The sequence below is a fragment of the Salvelinus fontinalis genome, chromosome 14 (assembly GCF_029448725.1).
Source record: "Salvelinus fontinalis isolate EN_2023a chromosome 14, ASM2944872v1, whole genome shotgun sequence".
Classification (NCBI taxonomy): Eukaryota; Metazoa; Chordata; class Actinopteri; order Salmoniformes; family Salmonidae; genus Salvelinus; species Salvelinus fontinalis.
This window is the reverse complement of record NC_074678.1, coordinates 457575-473642: the sequence shown is the minus strand read 5'-3', so window position 1 is coordinate 473642 and position 16068 is coordinate 457575. Positions and strand designations below refer to the sequence as shown.

At 46.2% G+C, this 16068-nt stretch overlaps 1 protein-coding gene across 2 annotated transcripts in view; it reads right to left on the bottom strand.

Moving 5' to 3' along the window:
• The window catches only part of hmcn1 (hemicentin 1), a 241162-nt gene that overhangs the window by 131768 nt on the left and 93326 nt on the right, over positions 1-16068 (bottom strand). For both annotated transcript variants that reach the window (XM_055943694.1, XM_055943695.1), the window contains exons 12-17: positions 13027-13168; positions 12597-12724; positions 12363-12476; positions 9463-9624; positions 9017-9211; positions 8835-8930 (exon numbers count right to left, since the gene is read on the bottom strand). In XM_055943694.1, the coding sequence (XP_055799669.1) occupies positions 8835-8930; positions 9017-9211; positions 9463-9624; positions 12363-12476; positions 12597-12724; positions 13027-13168 (837 nt within the window). The remainder of the gene's footprint in view (positions 1-8834; positions 8931-9016; positions 9212-9462; positions 9625-12362; positions 12477-12596; positions 12725-13026; positions 13169-16068) is intronic.

Here is a 16068-nt window from a genome sequence, read left to right as displayed (position 1 = left end):
TGCAGAGGACCTGCTGTTCTTACTCAATGTCAAGATGACTCAAAGTCAAGGTATTTCAATGTGTTATGAGGCTTGGTGATACTGTAACCGATATATAAATGTACAGCACCAGTCAAAAGTTTGGACACACCTAATCAGTCCAGGGTTTTTCTTTATTTTCACTATTTTCTACATTGTAGAATAACAGTGAAGACATCAGAACTATGAAATAACACATATGGAATCATGTAGTAACCAAAAAAGTGTTAAACAAATCAAAATATATTTTATATTTGAGATTCATCAAAGTAGCCACCCTTTGCCTTGATGACAGTTTTGCACTCTTGGCATTCTCTCAACCAGCTTCATGAGGTAGTCACCTGGAATGCATTTCAATTAATAGGTGTGCCATGTTAAAAGTTTGATTGTGGAATTTCTTTCCTTCTTAATGCATTTGAGCCAATCAGTTGTGTTGTGACCAGTGGTGTAAAGTACGTAAATAAAAATATGTTTAAGTCCTACTTAAGTCGTTTTTTGGGGGGTATCAGTACTTTACTTTACTATTTATATTTATATATAACTTTTACTTTTACTCCATTACATTCCTAAGGAAAATAATGTACTTTTTGCTTCTTACATTTTCCCTGACACCCAAAAGTACTCGTTACATTGTGAATGCTTAGCAGGACAGGACAATTGTCTAACTCACGCACTTATCAAGAGAACATCCCTGGTCATTCCTACTGCCTCTGATCTGGCGGACTCACTAAACACAAATGCTTCGTTTGTGAATTTTGTCTGACTGTTGAACTGTACCCCTGGCTATCTGTACATTTAAAAAACAAGAAAATCGTGTTGTCTGGTTTGCTTAATATAAGAAATGTTAAATAATTTATACTTTTACTTTTGATACTTAAGTACCTTTAAAACCAAATACTTTTTGACTTTTACTCAAGTAGTATTTTACTGGGTCACTTTTACTTGAGTCATTTTCTTTTAAGGTATCTTTACTTTTACTTTTTTAATGTATCTTTACTTTTATCTTTACTTGTTTGTTTTTTTAAGTATGAAAAGTTGGTACTTTTTCCACTACTGGTTGTGACAAGGTAGGAGTGGTATACAGAAGATAGCCCTATTTGGTAACAGACCAAGTCCATATTATGGCAAGAACTGCTCAAATAAGCAAAGAGAAAAGACAGTCCATCATTACTTTAAGACATGAAGATCAGTCAATCGGAAAATTTCAAGAACTTCTTCAAGTGCAATCGCAAAAACCATCAAGCCCTATGATGAAACTGTCTCTCTTGAGGACCGCCACAGGAAAGTAAGACCCAGAGTTACCTCTGCTGCAGAAGATAAGTTCATTAGATTTACCAGCCTCAAAAATCGGCCATTATCTGCACCTCAGATTGCAGCACAAATTCTTCACAGAGTTCAAATAACAGACACATCTCAACATCAGCTGTTCAGAGCAGACTGTTAATCAAGCCTTCATGGTCGAATTGCTAACAACTAATAAAGGACACCAATAAGAAGAAGAGACTTGTTTGGGCCAAGAAACGTGAGCAATGGACATTAGACCTGTGGAAATCTGTCCTTTGGTCTCATGAGTCCAAATTTGACATTTTTGGTTCCAACTGCCGTGTCTTTGTGAGACGCAGAGTAGGTGAACGGATGAGCTCCGCATGTGTGGTTCCCACCATGAAGCATGGAAGAGGCGTGATGGTGCTTTGCTGTTGACACTGTTGGGGATTTATTTAAAATTCAAGCCACACTTTTCCAGCATGGCTACCATAGCATTCTGCAGTGATACGCCATCCCATCTGGTTTGCGCCTAGTGGGACTATCATTTGTTTTCAACAGGACAATGACCCAACACACCTCCAGGCTGTGTAAGGGATATTTGACCAAGAAGGAGAGTGATTGAGTGCTACATCAGATGACCTGGCCTCCACAATCACCCGACCTCAAACCAATTGAGATGGCTTGGGATGAGTTGGACTGCAGAGTGAAGGAAAAGCAGCCAACAAATGCTCAGCATATATGGGAACTCCTTCAAGACTGTTGGAAAAGCATTACAGGTGAAGTTGGTTGAGAGAATGCCAAGAGTATGCAAAGCTGTCATCAAGGCAAAGGGTGGCTACATTGAAGTATCTCAAATATAAAATATATTTAGACTTGTTTAACAATTTTTGGTTACTACATGATTCCATACGTGTTATTTCATAGATTTGATGTCTTCACTAGAACATATTAAAAATAAAGAAAAATCCTTGAATGAGTAGGTGTGTCCAAACGTTGTGTGACCAGACCATTGCTCCTCTGTCAATCCCTCCCTCTTCCTCTCCCTCTCCCCCCATCTCTCTTTCCCTCCCTCCCTCTCCCTCTCCCCCCGTCTCTCTTTCCCTCCCTCCCTCTCCCCCGTCTCTCATTCCCTCCCTCTCCCTCTCCCCCCGTCTCTCATTCCCTCCCTCTCCCTCTCCCCCGTCTCTCATTCCCCCCCTCTCCCTCTCCCCCGTCTCTCTTTCCCTCCCTCCCTCTCTCCCCCGTCTCTCTTTCCCTCTCTCCCCCATCTCTCTTTCCCTCCCTCTCCCTCTCCCACCGTCTCTCTTTCCCTCCCTCCCTCTCCCCCGTCTCTCTTTCCCTCTCTCCCCCATCTCTCTTTCCCTCCCTCTCCCTCTCCCACCGTCTCTCTTTCCCTCCCTCCCTCTCCCCCGTCTCTCATTCCCTCCCTCCCTCTCTCCCCCCGTCTCTCTTTCCCTCCCTCCCTCTCTCCCCCGTCTCTCTTTCCCTCCCTCTCCCTCTCCCTCTCCCCCCGTCTCTCTTTCCCTCCCTCCCTCTCCCTCTCCCCCGTCTCTCTTTCCCTCCCTCCCTCTCCCTCTCCCCCGTCTCTCTTTCCCTCCCTCTCTCTCCCTCTCCCCCCGTCTCTCATTCCCTCCCTCCTCCTCTCCCCCCGTCTCTCTTTCCCTCCCTCTCCCTCTCCCCCGTCTCTCATTCCCTCCCTCTCCCTCTCCCCCTGTCTCTCTTTCCCTCCCTCCCTCTCCCTCTCCCCCCGTCTCTCATTCCCTCCCTCTCCCTCTCCCCCCGTCTCTCTTTCCCTCCCTCCCTCTCCCTCCCGTCTCTCTTTCCCTCCCTCCCTCTCTCCCCCATCTCTCTTTCCCTCCCTCTCCCTCTCCCCCATTTTCTCTTTCCCTCCCTCCCTCTCTCCCCCGTCTCTAATTCCCTCCCTCTCCCCCGTCTCTTTTTCCCTCCCTCCCTCTCTCCCCCGTCTCTCTTTCCCTCCCTCCCTCTCCCTCTCCCCCTGGCTCTCTTTCCCTCCCTCTCCCTCTCCCCCCGTCTCTCATTCCCTCCCTCTCCCTCTCCCCCGTCTCTCATCCACTCCCTCTCCCTCTCCCCCGTCTCTCTATCCCTCCCTCTCCCTCTCCCCCGTCTCTCATTCCCTCCCTCTCCCTCTACCCCGTCTCTCATTCCCTCCCTCTCCCTCTCCCCCGTCTCTCATTCCCTCCCTCTCCCCCGTCTCTCTATCCCTCCCTCCCTCTCTCCCCCGTCTCTCTATCCCTCCCTCCCTCTCTCTCTCCCCCCGTCTCTCTTTCCCTCCCTCCCTCTCTCCCTCTCGTCTCTCTTTCCCTCCCTCCCTCTCCCTCCCGTCTCTCTTTCCCTTCCTCCCTCTCCGTCCCCCCTCGTCTCTCTTTCCCTCTTTCCCTCCCTCTCTCCCTCTCTCTATATATATTTGAGCATTCAGACCCTTTACTCGGTACTATGTTGAATCACTTTTGGAAGCGGTTACAGCCTCGAGTCTTCTTGGGTATGACGCTACAAGCTTGGCTGGAGATGGGGAGCATTGCTGAACAGCTATTTTCAGGTCTCTCCGGAGATGTTCGATTGGGTTCAAGTCCGGGCTCAGAGACTTGTACCGAAGCCACTCCTGCATTGTTTTGGCTGTGTGCTTAGGGTCGTTGTCCTGTTGGAAGGTGAACATTCGCCCGAGTCTGAGGTTCTGAGCACTCTGAAGCAGGTTTTCATGAAGGATCTCTCTGTACTTTGTTCCATTCATCTTTGCCTCGATCCTGACAAGTCTCCCAGTCCCTGCCGCTGAAAAACATCCCCACAGCATGCTTCACTGTAGGGATGGTGAGAGGTTTCCTCCAGACATGACGCTTGGCATTCAGGCCAAAGAGTTCAATCTTGGTTTCATCAGGCCAGAGAATCTTGTTTCTCATAGTCTGAGAGTCTTTAGGTGCCTTTTGGCAAACTCATAGCGGGTTGTCATGTGCCTTTTACTGAGGAGTGGCCACTCTACCATAAAGGCCTAATTGGTGGAGTGCTGCAGAGATGGTTGTCCTTCTGGAACGTTCTCCCATCTTCACAAAGGAACTCTAGAGCTCTGTCAGAGTGACCATCGGGTTCAATTCATTCAACCTCATGGCTTGGTTATTGTTCTGACATGTACTGTCAACTGTGGGACCTTATATTGACAGGTGTGTGCCTTTCCAAATCATGTCCAATCAATTTAATTTACCATAGGTGGACTCTAATCAAATTGTATCAAGGATGTTCAAGGATGTTCAATGGAAACAGTATGCACCTGAGCTCAATTTTGAGTCTCATAGCAAAGGGTCTGAAATACCTTATTTACATAAGTTTTCTGTTTTTAATAAATTTGATACGTTTTTCTAAAAACCTGCTTTCGCTTTGTCATTATGGGGTGTTGTGTGCAGATTGCTGAGGAAATTGTTTGATTTAATCAACCCTTTTGCCCTCAGAACATCCTCAATTTGTCAGGTCATGGACTCTATAAGGTGTCAAAAGCATTCCACAGGGATGCTGGCCCATGTTTACTCCAATGCTTCCCACAGTTGTCAAGTCGGGTGGAGGACCATTCTTGATACACACAGGAAACTGTTGAGCGTGGAAAAACCAAGCAGCGATGCAGTTCTTGACTCAAACCAATGCGCCTGGATTCACCTGGTCAGTCTATGTCATTGAAAGAGCAGGTGTTCCTAATCTTTTATACACTTTGTGTATCTCTCTACTCTCTCTTCTCACTGTGATTTAGGTCTTTTTTCTCCCATGACTTCTGCAAGAACTGACATCCCCTTCAAACCATGCCAGGGAATTTGAACCGCGTTCCGCTGAGTTCACCCCTACATTCCCTCGCTTTCAAATAAACTCAATGCATGCGGACCATTACTCACACACACACAACTCCAGCACAACTGAAATATCACTCAAACGCTGAGCGCTTTCCTCTGCTGCTCCCAGTGAAAATATTCACTTTCATTTCAAAAGTAGCATTCTGTCTTTGAACGCAACAGAAGACAGAACTGACCTTTGATCCGTGAGATCTAAACTCAGCAAAAGCAGAAACGTCCTCTCACTGTCAACTGCGTTTATTTTCAGTAAACTTAACATGTGTAAATATTTGTATGAACATAACAAGATTCAAAAACTGAGACATAAACAAGTTCCACAGACATGTGACAAACAGAAATGGAATTATGTGTCCCTGAACAAAGGTCAAAGGTCAAAATCAACAGTCAGTATCTGGTGTGGCCACTAGCTGCATTAAGTACTGCAGTGCATCTCCTCCTCATGGACTGCACCAGATTTGCCAGTTCTTGCTGTGAGATGTTACCCTACTCTTCCACCAAGGCACCTGCAAGTTCCCGGACATTTCTGGGGGGAATGGCCCTAGCCCTCACCTTCCAATCCAACAGGCCCAGACGTGCTCAATGGGATTGAGATCCGGGCTCTTCGCTGGCCATGGCAGAACACTGACATTCCTGTCTTGCAGGAATCACACGCAGAACGAGCAGTATGGCTGGTGGCATTGTCATGCTGGAGGGTCATGCCAGAATGAGCCTGCAGGAAGGGTATCACATGAGGAAGGAGGATGTCTTCCCTGTAATGCACAGCGTTGAGATTGGCTGCAATGACAACAAGCTCAGTCCGATGATGCTGTGCCACACCGCCCCAGACCATGACGGACCCTCCACCTCCAAATTGATCCCGCTCCAGAGTACAGGCCTCGGTTTAACGCTCATTCCTTCAACGATAAACGTGAATCCGACCATCACCCCTGGTGAGACATAACCGCGACTTGTCAGTGAAGAGCACTTTTTGCCAGTCCTGTTTGGTCCAGCAATGGTGGGTTTGTGCCCATAGGCGACGTTTTTGACGGTGAAGTCTGGTGAGGACCTGCTTTACAACAGGCCTACAAGCCATCAGTCCAGCCACTCTCAGTCTATTGCGGACAGTCTGAGCACTGATGGAGGGATTGTGGTGTAACTCGGGCAGTTGTTGTTGCCATCCTGTACCTGTCCCGCAGTTGTGATGTTCGGATGTACCGATCCTGTGCGGGTGTTGTTACAAATAGTTTTACTGCGAGGACGATCAGGTGTCCGTCCTGAATCGCTGTAGCGCTGTCTTAGGCGTCTCACAGTACGGACATTGCAATTCATTGCCCTGGCCACATCTGCAGTCCTCATGCCTCCTTGCAGCATGCCTAAGGCACGTTCACACAGATGAGCAGGGACCCTGGGCATCTTTCTTATGGTGTTTTTCAGAGTCAGTAGAAAGGCCTCTTCAGTGTCGTAAGTTTTCATAACTGTGACCTTAATTGCCTACCGTCTGTAAGCTGTTAGTGTCTTAATGACCGTTCCACAGGTGCATGTTCATTAATTGTTTAAGGTTCATTGAACAAGCATGGGAAACAGTGTTTAAACCCTTTACAATGAACTTATTTGGATTTTTATGAATGATCTTTGAAAGACAGGGTCCTGAAAAAGGGACGTTTCTTTTTTTGCTGAGTTTAACTAACTAAACTCCACACCATGGTGATGGACGTTTCTGATGAACTTCATTAACGGAGTGGAGCAGTGACCAGGCTTTGTGGAATTCAACTCCAACTACATCGATTCGTCCAAAAATACTTCAAAAAGTTAAAAATGATGAAACGCTAACCTTGTACCTATGTTTCTCCCCTGTAGTTGTCTTCCTGTCTTTGTTTGCTGAAATCCATACTTTTCATAAAAACTGAATCTAATACAACCACCAACTGTTTAATTGTTGAGATTCAATAGACATATAAACTTCCCTCTGTTCCCCTCCTATAATACCCTATTCTACCCTACCCTTTGTACCCCTCCTATAATACCCTCTTCTACCCTACCCTTTGTACCCCTCCTATAATACCCTCTTCTACCCATCCCTCTGTATCCCTATAATACCCTCTTCTATCCTACCCTCTGTACCCCTCCTATAACACCCTCTTCTACCCTACCCCCTTTACCCCTCCTATAATACTCTCTTTTACCCTACCCTCTATACCCCTATAATACCCTCCTCTACCCTACCCTCTGTACCCTCTGTACCCCTATATTACTCTCTTCTACTCTACCCCCTTTACCCCTCCTATAATACCCTCCTCTACCCTACCCTCTGTACCCCTATAATACCCTCCTCTACGCTACCCTCTGTAGCCTCTAATACTCTCCTCTACCCTACTCGCTGTACCCCTATAATACCCTCCTCTACCATACCCACTGTACCCCTTTAATACCCTCCTCTACCCTACCCTCTGTATCCCTATAATACCCTCCTCTACCCTACCCACTGTACCCCTTTAATACCCTCCTCTACCATACCCTCTGTATCCCTATAATACCCTCTTCTACCCTACCCTCTGTACCCCTCCTATAATACACTATTTTACCCTACCCGCTATACCCCTATAATACCCTCCTCTACCCTACCCTCTGTACCCTCTGTACCCCTATAATACCCTCCTTTACCCAACCCTCTATACCCCTTAATACTCTCCTCCACCCTACCCTCTGTACCCCTATAATACCCTCCTCAACCCTACCATCTGTACCCTCTAATAACCTCCTCTACCTACCCTCTGTACCCCTATAATACCCTCCTGTACTGTAAACTCTGTACCCCTCCTACAATATCCTCCTCTACCCTACCCTCTGTACCCTCTAATACCCTCCTGTACCCTCTGTACCCCTATAATACCCTCCTCAACCCTACCATCTGTACCCTCTAATAACCTCCTCTACCTACCCTCTGTACCCCTATAATACCCTCCTGTACTGTAAACTCTGTACCCCTCCTACAATACCCTCCTCTACCCTACCCTCTGTACCCTCTAATCCCTCCTGTACCCTCTGTACCCCTATAATACCCTCCTCAACCCTACCATCTGTACCCTCTAATAACCTCCTCTACCTACCCTCTGTACCCCTATAATACCCTCCTGTACTGTAAACTCTGTACCCCTCCTACAATACCCTCCTCTACCCTACCCTCTGTACCCTCTAATACCCTCCTGTACCCTCTGTACCCCTATAATACCCTCCTCAACCCTACCATCTGTACCATCTAATAACCTCCTCTACCTACCCTCTGTACCCCTATAATACTCTCCTGTACTGTAAACTTTGTACCCCTCCTATAATACCCTCCTCTACCCTACCCTCTGTACCCTCTAATACCCCCCTGTACCCTCTGTACCCCTATAATACCCTCCTCTACCCTACCTTCTGTACCCTCTAATACCATCCTGTACCCTCTGTACCCCTATAATACCCTCCTGTACCCTCCTGTACCCTTTGTACCCCTATAATACCCTCCTCTACCCTACCCTCTGTACCCCTATAATACCCTCCTCTACCCTAAACTCTGTACCCCTATAATACCCTCCTCTACCCTACCCTCTGTACCCTCTAATACCCTATTCTACCCTACCCTCTGTACCCCTATAATACCCTCATCTACCCTACCCTCTGTACCCTACCCCTCCTACAGTACCCAGATCATGTGATCAGAGATCCCTGTCTGTCTCTTACCCAGTCCGGTGACAGTGACTCTGGCGTGGGTCTGGATCCTCCCAAACTGGTTCTGGGCCTCACACACATACACCGTCTCATCCTCCACCCACAGATCTGACACAGAGAAGAGAGAAGATAGGAATTAGTGTGTGTGTGTGTGTGTGTATGTGCGTGCGTGTGTATATGAGCCAAAACCTCACTACTGATTTGCAGGTCCCCTCCAGTCTTCTGTGTGATGGTGCTGTGTGTGGGGCGTCTGGTGAAGACGGGTGCGTTGTCCTCCCTCCTCCAGGTGATCTGGGGTTCGGGGTACCCCTGCGCGTGGCACGGCAGGGTCACGTTAGAGCCAATGTCCGCCGCCACGTCAGACGGTTCTCTGGTGAACTGGGGTGCAGCTGGAAGGCAAAGGTCAGAGGTTAGGGTTTACAGAGGTCAACAACACTAAGAGCTAAATCCCTCATAAGACCATGAAGAAAGGCTACATTCATCCATCAATACAGCCATCTACACAGCAGGCAACATTTGACAATATAATGATGTGATTTTCTAGTGGAAAACTGGTCTTTTCTGGGTGTAGAGATGTCAGATGTCAAAATTACAAGACCTCTTTTTCATGATGTGTTCAAGAGTCCAGAGGAATCCTTACATCCTACATCCAGGGTGATCTTCCCAGGTGAGGAGGTTCCTGAAGGGTTCGCAGCCACACAGGTGTAGTCCCCCGCGTCAACGTCCTGTGTCTCCTTGATCGTCAGAGTCCCTCCCAGGGGGTCAATGTCCATGTAGGAGGATGGCCGCAGCTGCAGGTCGCCTGTGGGTCAAATAAAGGGCAACCAGGAAGTTGTTAACCAGGAAGTTGGTAACCAGGAAGTTGGTAACCAGGAAGTTGGTAACCAGGAAGTTGGTCATATCAAATAAAATGTTATTTGTCACGCTTCATAAACAACAGGTGTAGACTAACAATGAAATGTTTACTTACGGGCCCTTTCCAACAATGTAAAGATAAATAATAGAAAAACAATAACACAAGGAATAAATACAAGATGAGTAACAACAACTTGGCTATATACACGAGGTACCAGTACCTAGTCAATGTGCAGGGTTGCATGGTAATTGAGGTAGATACACAAAAGTATGTGGACACCTGCTCATCGAACATCTCATTCCAAAATCATGGGCATTAATATGGAGTTGGTCTCTCCTTTTCTGGTATAACAGCCTCCACTCTTCTGGGAAGGCTTTCCACTAGATGTGGGAGCATTGCTGCGGGGACTTGCTTCCATTTCAGCCACAAGAGCATTAGTGAGGTCGGGCACTGATGTTGGGCGATTAGGCCTGGCTCGCAGTCAACATTCCAATTCATCCCAAAGCCTATAGCCTTTAGCTCAGTGTGGATGTTGCCTGTAATCCATGGCTTCTGGTTGGGATATGTATGTATGGTCACTGTGGGGACTACATTGTCGATGCACTTATTACTGAAGCCCGTGACTGTGTGTGGAGTTAAGCTGATCTAGAGTTTTTTCGCCTTTAGTTGCGCAGATGAAACGCTTGTAAAACTGAGGTAAGATGGAGTTCAGTTTCCCTGCATTAAAATCACCGGCCACTAGGAGCATCGCCTCTGGATGGGCATTTTCCTGTTTGCTTACAGCCCTATACAGCTCGTTGAGTGCGGTCTTAGTGCCAGCATCGGTCTGCGGTGGTAAATAAACGGCTAAGCAAAAGATACATGAAAGCTCTGGGTAAATAGTATGGTCTTCAGCTTATTATTTTCTATTCTATTTCTGGCGAGCAAAACCTATCAAATACATAAACTGATGCGAGTAAAACCTATCAAGTACATAAACTTATGCAAGCAAAACCAACAAAATTTTATCAAATGCTGTGTGCTTGTTTGCAGCAATTTTTTATGAAATGAGAATGAACATTTGCATCATTCATTCTTTCTTTTAGTGTGTACTCTTCACCTTTCTCCTTGTCTTTCTCGTTCAAAGAATAAGTGGACAGAGCAGCAGAATGAAAAAGAGTGTTTTAAGGGTTAGACTAATAGACAGGAGCGTTTTAAGGGTTGGACTAATAGACAGGAGCGTTTTAAGGGTTGGACTAAAAGACAGGAGCGTTTTAAGGGTTGGACTAAAAGACAGGAGCATTTTAAGGGTTGGACTAAAAGACAGGAGTGTTTTAAGGGTTAGACTAAAAGACAGGAGCATTTTAAGGGTTGGACTAAAAGACAGGAGCGTTTTAAGGGTTGGACTAAAAGACAGGAGAGTTTTAAGGGTTAGACTAAAAGACAGGAGCGTTTTAAGGGTTGGACTAAAAGACAGGAGCGTTTTAAGGGTTCCCACAGGGTGGCCAGAGTCAGTCAAGTGTGTCAGAGGTGTCAGAGGAGCACTTCCTGTGCACCAGCCGATAAAACACTCCACTTCCTGCTCTGCACTCTATAAAATATACGACTTCCTGTCTGCCCAGGGCCCCGGCAAGCTGATTTATTAAGGCGAACACAGAGGTATGTGAATGAGAAGTCTCTTTGTGGGTGTGTCTGTGTGTCTGTGTGTCTGTGTGTCTGTGTGTCTGTGTGTGTGTGTGTGTGTGTGTGTGTGTGTGTGTGTGTCTGTGTCTGTGTGTGTAGGTCTCTGTGTGTGTCTATGTGTGCGTAGGTCTCTGTGTGTGTGCAGGTCTCTGTGTGTGTCTATGTGTGTGTGTCTATGTGTGTGTGTGTGTGTGTGTGTGTGTGTGTGTGTGTGTGTGTGTGTGTGTGTGTGTGTGTGTGTGTGTGTGTGTGTGTGTGTGTGTGTGTGTGTGTGTGTGTAGGTCTCTGTGTGTGTCTATGTGTGTGTAGGTCTCTGTGTGTGTGCAGGTCTCTGTGTGTGTCTATGTGTGTGTGTCTATGTGTGTGTGTGTGTGTGTGTGTGTGTGTGTGTGTGTGTGTGTGTGTGTGTGTGTGTGTGTGTGTGTGTGTGTGTGAGCGCCTTGCACCTCAGCTTTACTTCTTTCCAGTATCAGTATTTATTTACAGACACTGCAGTAATCTATATCCTATCAGTATTTATTTACAGACACTGCAGTAATCTATATCCTAATCACATGATTCTCCGCCCGTACATAGACTACCTCATTTCATAGAGACCACACATATACTAGACACACTTGATCTGGCACGTCCAACACGGAGAGGAGAGGTAGGCTACTTAACGTGAAGCAGCGAATTCTTAAGTGTGTGAATAATGCGACAAAGATGTGTTTCTAATACAATAGGAAAAGGCCTGGTCCAACGCACACACAGCAGAAAGACGACCGTTTCCAAATCATCTGCAGGACAAACAAAGTTGTCTGTCTGAAAAAATGCAGACTGTGCCGCAATGATCTATGTTGGGACCCACGGGAAAGCAACCCTCTACACCTTAAAGTCAGGGTTAAGTAACCATATGGGATGTTCATGTCCTGAGGAGTAAAAGCTACACTCCATACTCAACGACAGATGAAGGCCTCTTCTCTTCTCATCATCCCTCTCTGCCACACACAGGAGGCTGCTTCCAAGTCAACATACCTTACCTTTGAACCACCTGATCTCCGGCTGGGGGATCCCTGAGGCGGAGCATGCCAAGATGGCGGTTTCTCCTAGACCAATCAGAATCTCACTCAGCACCACGATCACCACAGGGGACTCTGGGAGAAGACAAGAGACCAGGGAGGTGAGAGTATGAGAGAGGGAGACTGACAGAGCACAACACAGGTTAAAGGAGTGCGTCAGTCCGTCCGTCTGCATGTCTATTGTGTCCTACTCACCGATATAGGTGAGGACGGATGTTTGAGTGTCTGTCCCAGCCAGGTTGTTGGCCAGACAGCCGTACACCCCAGCATCCTTCTGTTCCATGTTCCTGATGATCAGACTCCCATCAGGGGTCATTCTGTGTCTGCACAGGGGTCAGAGGTCAGAGGGTTAATACATATTGACACACATCAACCTCATCTACACACACCTGTAATAACACAGCAACACAGACAACACTCCATGAAGTACATTAGCACACAGTCATCTGAAGATCCCAAGCAACAGCTCGGACTAAATTATTTAGTTATTTGTTAAGTGCCACCAAAGCACGATAACCCTTGAGCTTTGAGCACCACAACAGACAAAACAAACACAGGACAGCGCATCCTTCTGCCACTCCTGACCTGCGTGACCTGTGTGAGAGGTGAAAGGTTGTGACCTCACCTGCTGGAACCCATGAGGAACATGTCGTTGTGTGTCCAGACCAGGTGGGGGGCGGGGTAACCTCTGGCCGAGCACCTGATCCTCACTTCCTGTCCCGTGGTAAAGGTCTGGTGCCGGGGGTCCACTGACACCTGGGGGGGCTCTGGAAGAAAGGAGGGGGTCAGAGGTCACAGCAACATGAATATCCTTAAATCATCTGGTTCAATAAGGATTGCTGCCATCAAAGATCAATTCATATAATCCACTGACCAAATGTATATTGTATATCTTTAAAGTACTTGCACAGTGGTTTATACAAGCGTATCAATAAACACGTTGTGATGAAAGCAGGCAGATAGGAGTCTACCTGTGCCCAGAACCTGCTCCTTTGCCCTCCCACTCGCCAAGTGCCCTTTTGGGTGGTGGTATAATTATATATTTTTTGCAGTTGTTGTTCTGAACCCACTGCCCCCAAGTCATCGTGACTTCGTCAAGTTTGCCACTCCCCACCCCTACCCCGTCCTTTAGTCTACTCTGTACGGAGCTAACGTGCACCCGGTTGTGCCTTTTCCCCAGTCTGCCCTGTACCGAGCTTGCCCGCGCCGGTATCCAAACATGCATTGCTTCAAATGCGGTAATAAAAATAGAAATGGACCCGTAGCCGCGGAAAGGATCCTGGAGGTGCAGCAGCACCCCTGATATATTGAAATACATTGGTCAAAATGATAGAATTACTACTGCCTTTTCAGAAAGAAATCAAATCATTCAGAATAGCCTACTACACCCTGAGTCGGCCTATCATTTAGCCACAGAGGATCAACAGATCCTTTAAAAAAATAGCCTAGCTGTGGGTTGTGTGTAGTCCAATAACAAGGCATAGCCTACAGTCGAGAACGCACAACGAATCTGTCAGCAAACAGCATGCAGACAAAACAGGCCTTTCGCAATATTTGAAATACAATTGCGGAAAAACACAGGTTGGAAAGCAAATAGCTCCTGCTGAAAAGAGAAGACTCCAACCGGTCTGCTGTTAGCTAGCAAAATATTGAATCAACTTCCAAATAGGCCCATTGAGCTAACATTTTTTGACAAAGTAAAACAAGAGAGAGGCACCAGCGTATCGGTCATCTCCGACCTGCGCATCATTGGGTGAGTCAGTGAAACTTTGAAAGATGTTTAGGACTATAATTTCCTGTACAATATGTGTGTCCCAATACAGCTAGGCCTGGACTATTGATAGATTCAAGACCAGGTCGTTATTATTGATCTTAGATTCTCAGTTTGTCAGTGTCAAAGTAGCCTGTCATTTCCATCATTTGTGCAGTATTAAAAAAGATTCAGCTCAAGTCTCTAGTCATGTAAAAGGCCACATTTTCCCCGGACTCTAGGCTACATTATTATAAAGGTACCTCAGAGCTCCCCAGGCCCCCCCCCCCCCCTCTCACGACCTCAGAGCTCCCCAGGTCCCCTCCCTCTGACACTCACTTTTTGTTCCAGCACCTCCCGATTTACAAATGAAGCACTGAACACAGTAGCCTAGACACTAGTTAACCACCATATAGGCTATGACAAGCCACTAGCCAGCTAGCCATATATCAGTTAGAAGATGATGGATATTAGGCTATATTATGAAGTTATTATTTAAGAGCATTGAAGATAAATCAAAAACGGTAGAAAGTTTAATAGAGCTAGCTAACTAGCAGATTTACATCAACATAAATGATCAGCTGATAGCCGAGCATCATTTCCCCGTGTCAGTCATGTCTTTAGGAGACACTGTGACAAGCGTGCTTAGAGTGTGTGATGAATGAGTGTGTTGTCGCATAAATAAATAGACCTAAGCCAATAAAAAAACTATCATAATTCACTACAGAGGCACATAAGGCTCAGGCAGTTAGTATGTTATGAATTTTGAGATATTAATAATTTTTTTACATTCAAGGGTGGGGGGGGGGGGTCTGTGCACGGCCCTGGATGAAAGGCTAAAGATGATGCAGATATGAGGCTTAGATTTGGTCTAGCTAGTTGGCACAGACAGCAGACTAACCCAGACGTCCATGGCCTGATACAGACCTGTCTAAAGATGTAGGCTCAGTTGTCACCCTTCTGCCTTGTTCACACCTAATAGCTTTAATAGAACATAACAGTTGTATATTCTACAGTAGCGTTAAAACTGCTGCACGTAACTACAACCATTAATGTTTCACAGAATATCTTTCATCGTCATCTCGCTTTGAATTGGTTAAAAAAATAAGGAATACTGATTCCAGATCTTCCCAAAGCCACCCGAATCCGCAAAGATTTTCCAATTGATTCATGATGTGTAACTCATCCCTAAAAGTGTGTGTTTTCCCAATTTTCGCCTCCTGTCAAAATAATCTCCAGAGCCCAGTGCGCTCTAGCTCCGAGAAAATCCTCAGCAGGATCCGGACTTCCCAACAAAGAAGACTTACAGGAGGGTTTCCTGTTCTATACAGAACAACCCTCATTCTCATTCCCATTTCCTCTAGGAATTCCCAAGAAGGATGTGTCCCTTCCTTTGTCCCCATGACTAGGATAGTGTTTTCATTCATTCTTTCTGTTTTTCTTTGGACACTGACTGTAAATCCTATGATAACACTCTTCACCTAGGACGTCTCAATAAGGGATCAGGGGTGATAGAGGGGTAAACAATAAAACATTACAATGATTATGAAGAAACAGCACTATACCTACAGTATGTTATAAAGGTGCTGTTTGGTGTCGTGATACTGTCCATTACTATCCTTAAAATTCTCACTACAGGAGCCAACTGTCATCAGGTCATGAAAAGAGAGGGAGGGAGAGAGAGATAACCTCTAAACAAATTACATATAATTCCTTGACATGGAATTATCTGGACAATAAATCTCATTGGCCTCATCTATAACCCACTTTCCATCTGTATCCCACATAGAGGAAGACTTTGAACATGCTGTCTGTCTGAACACACCTCTACCTGCTCTCATCACCTTCTCTTCACCCCACGTCTTTCACCTTTACTGGGTGACCCGGTGACATCCCTCTGAGGATTAGAGGTTTCCT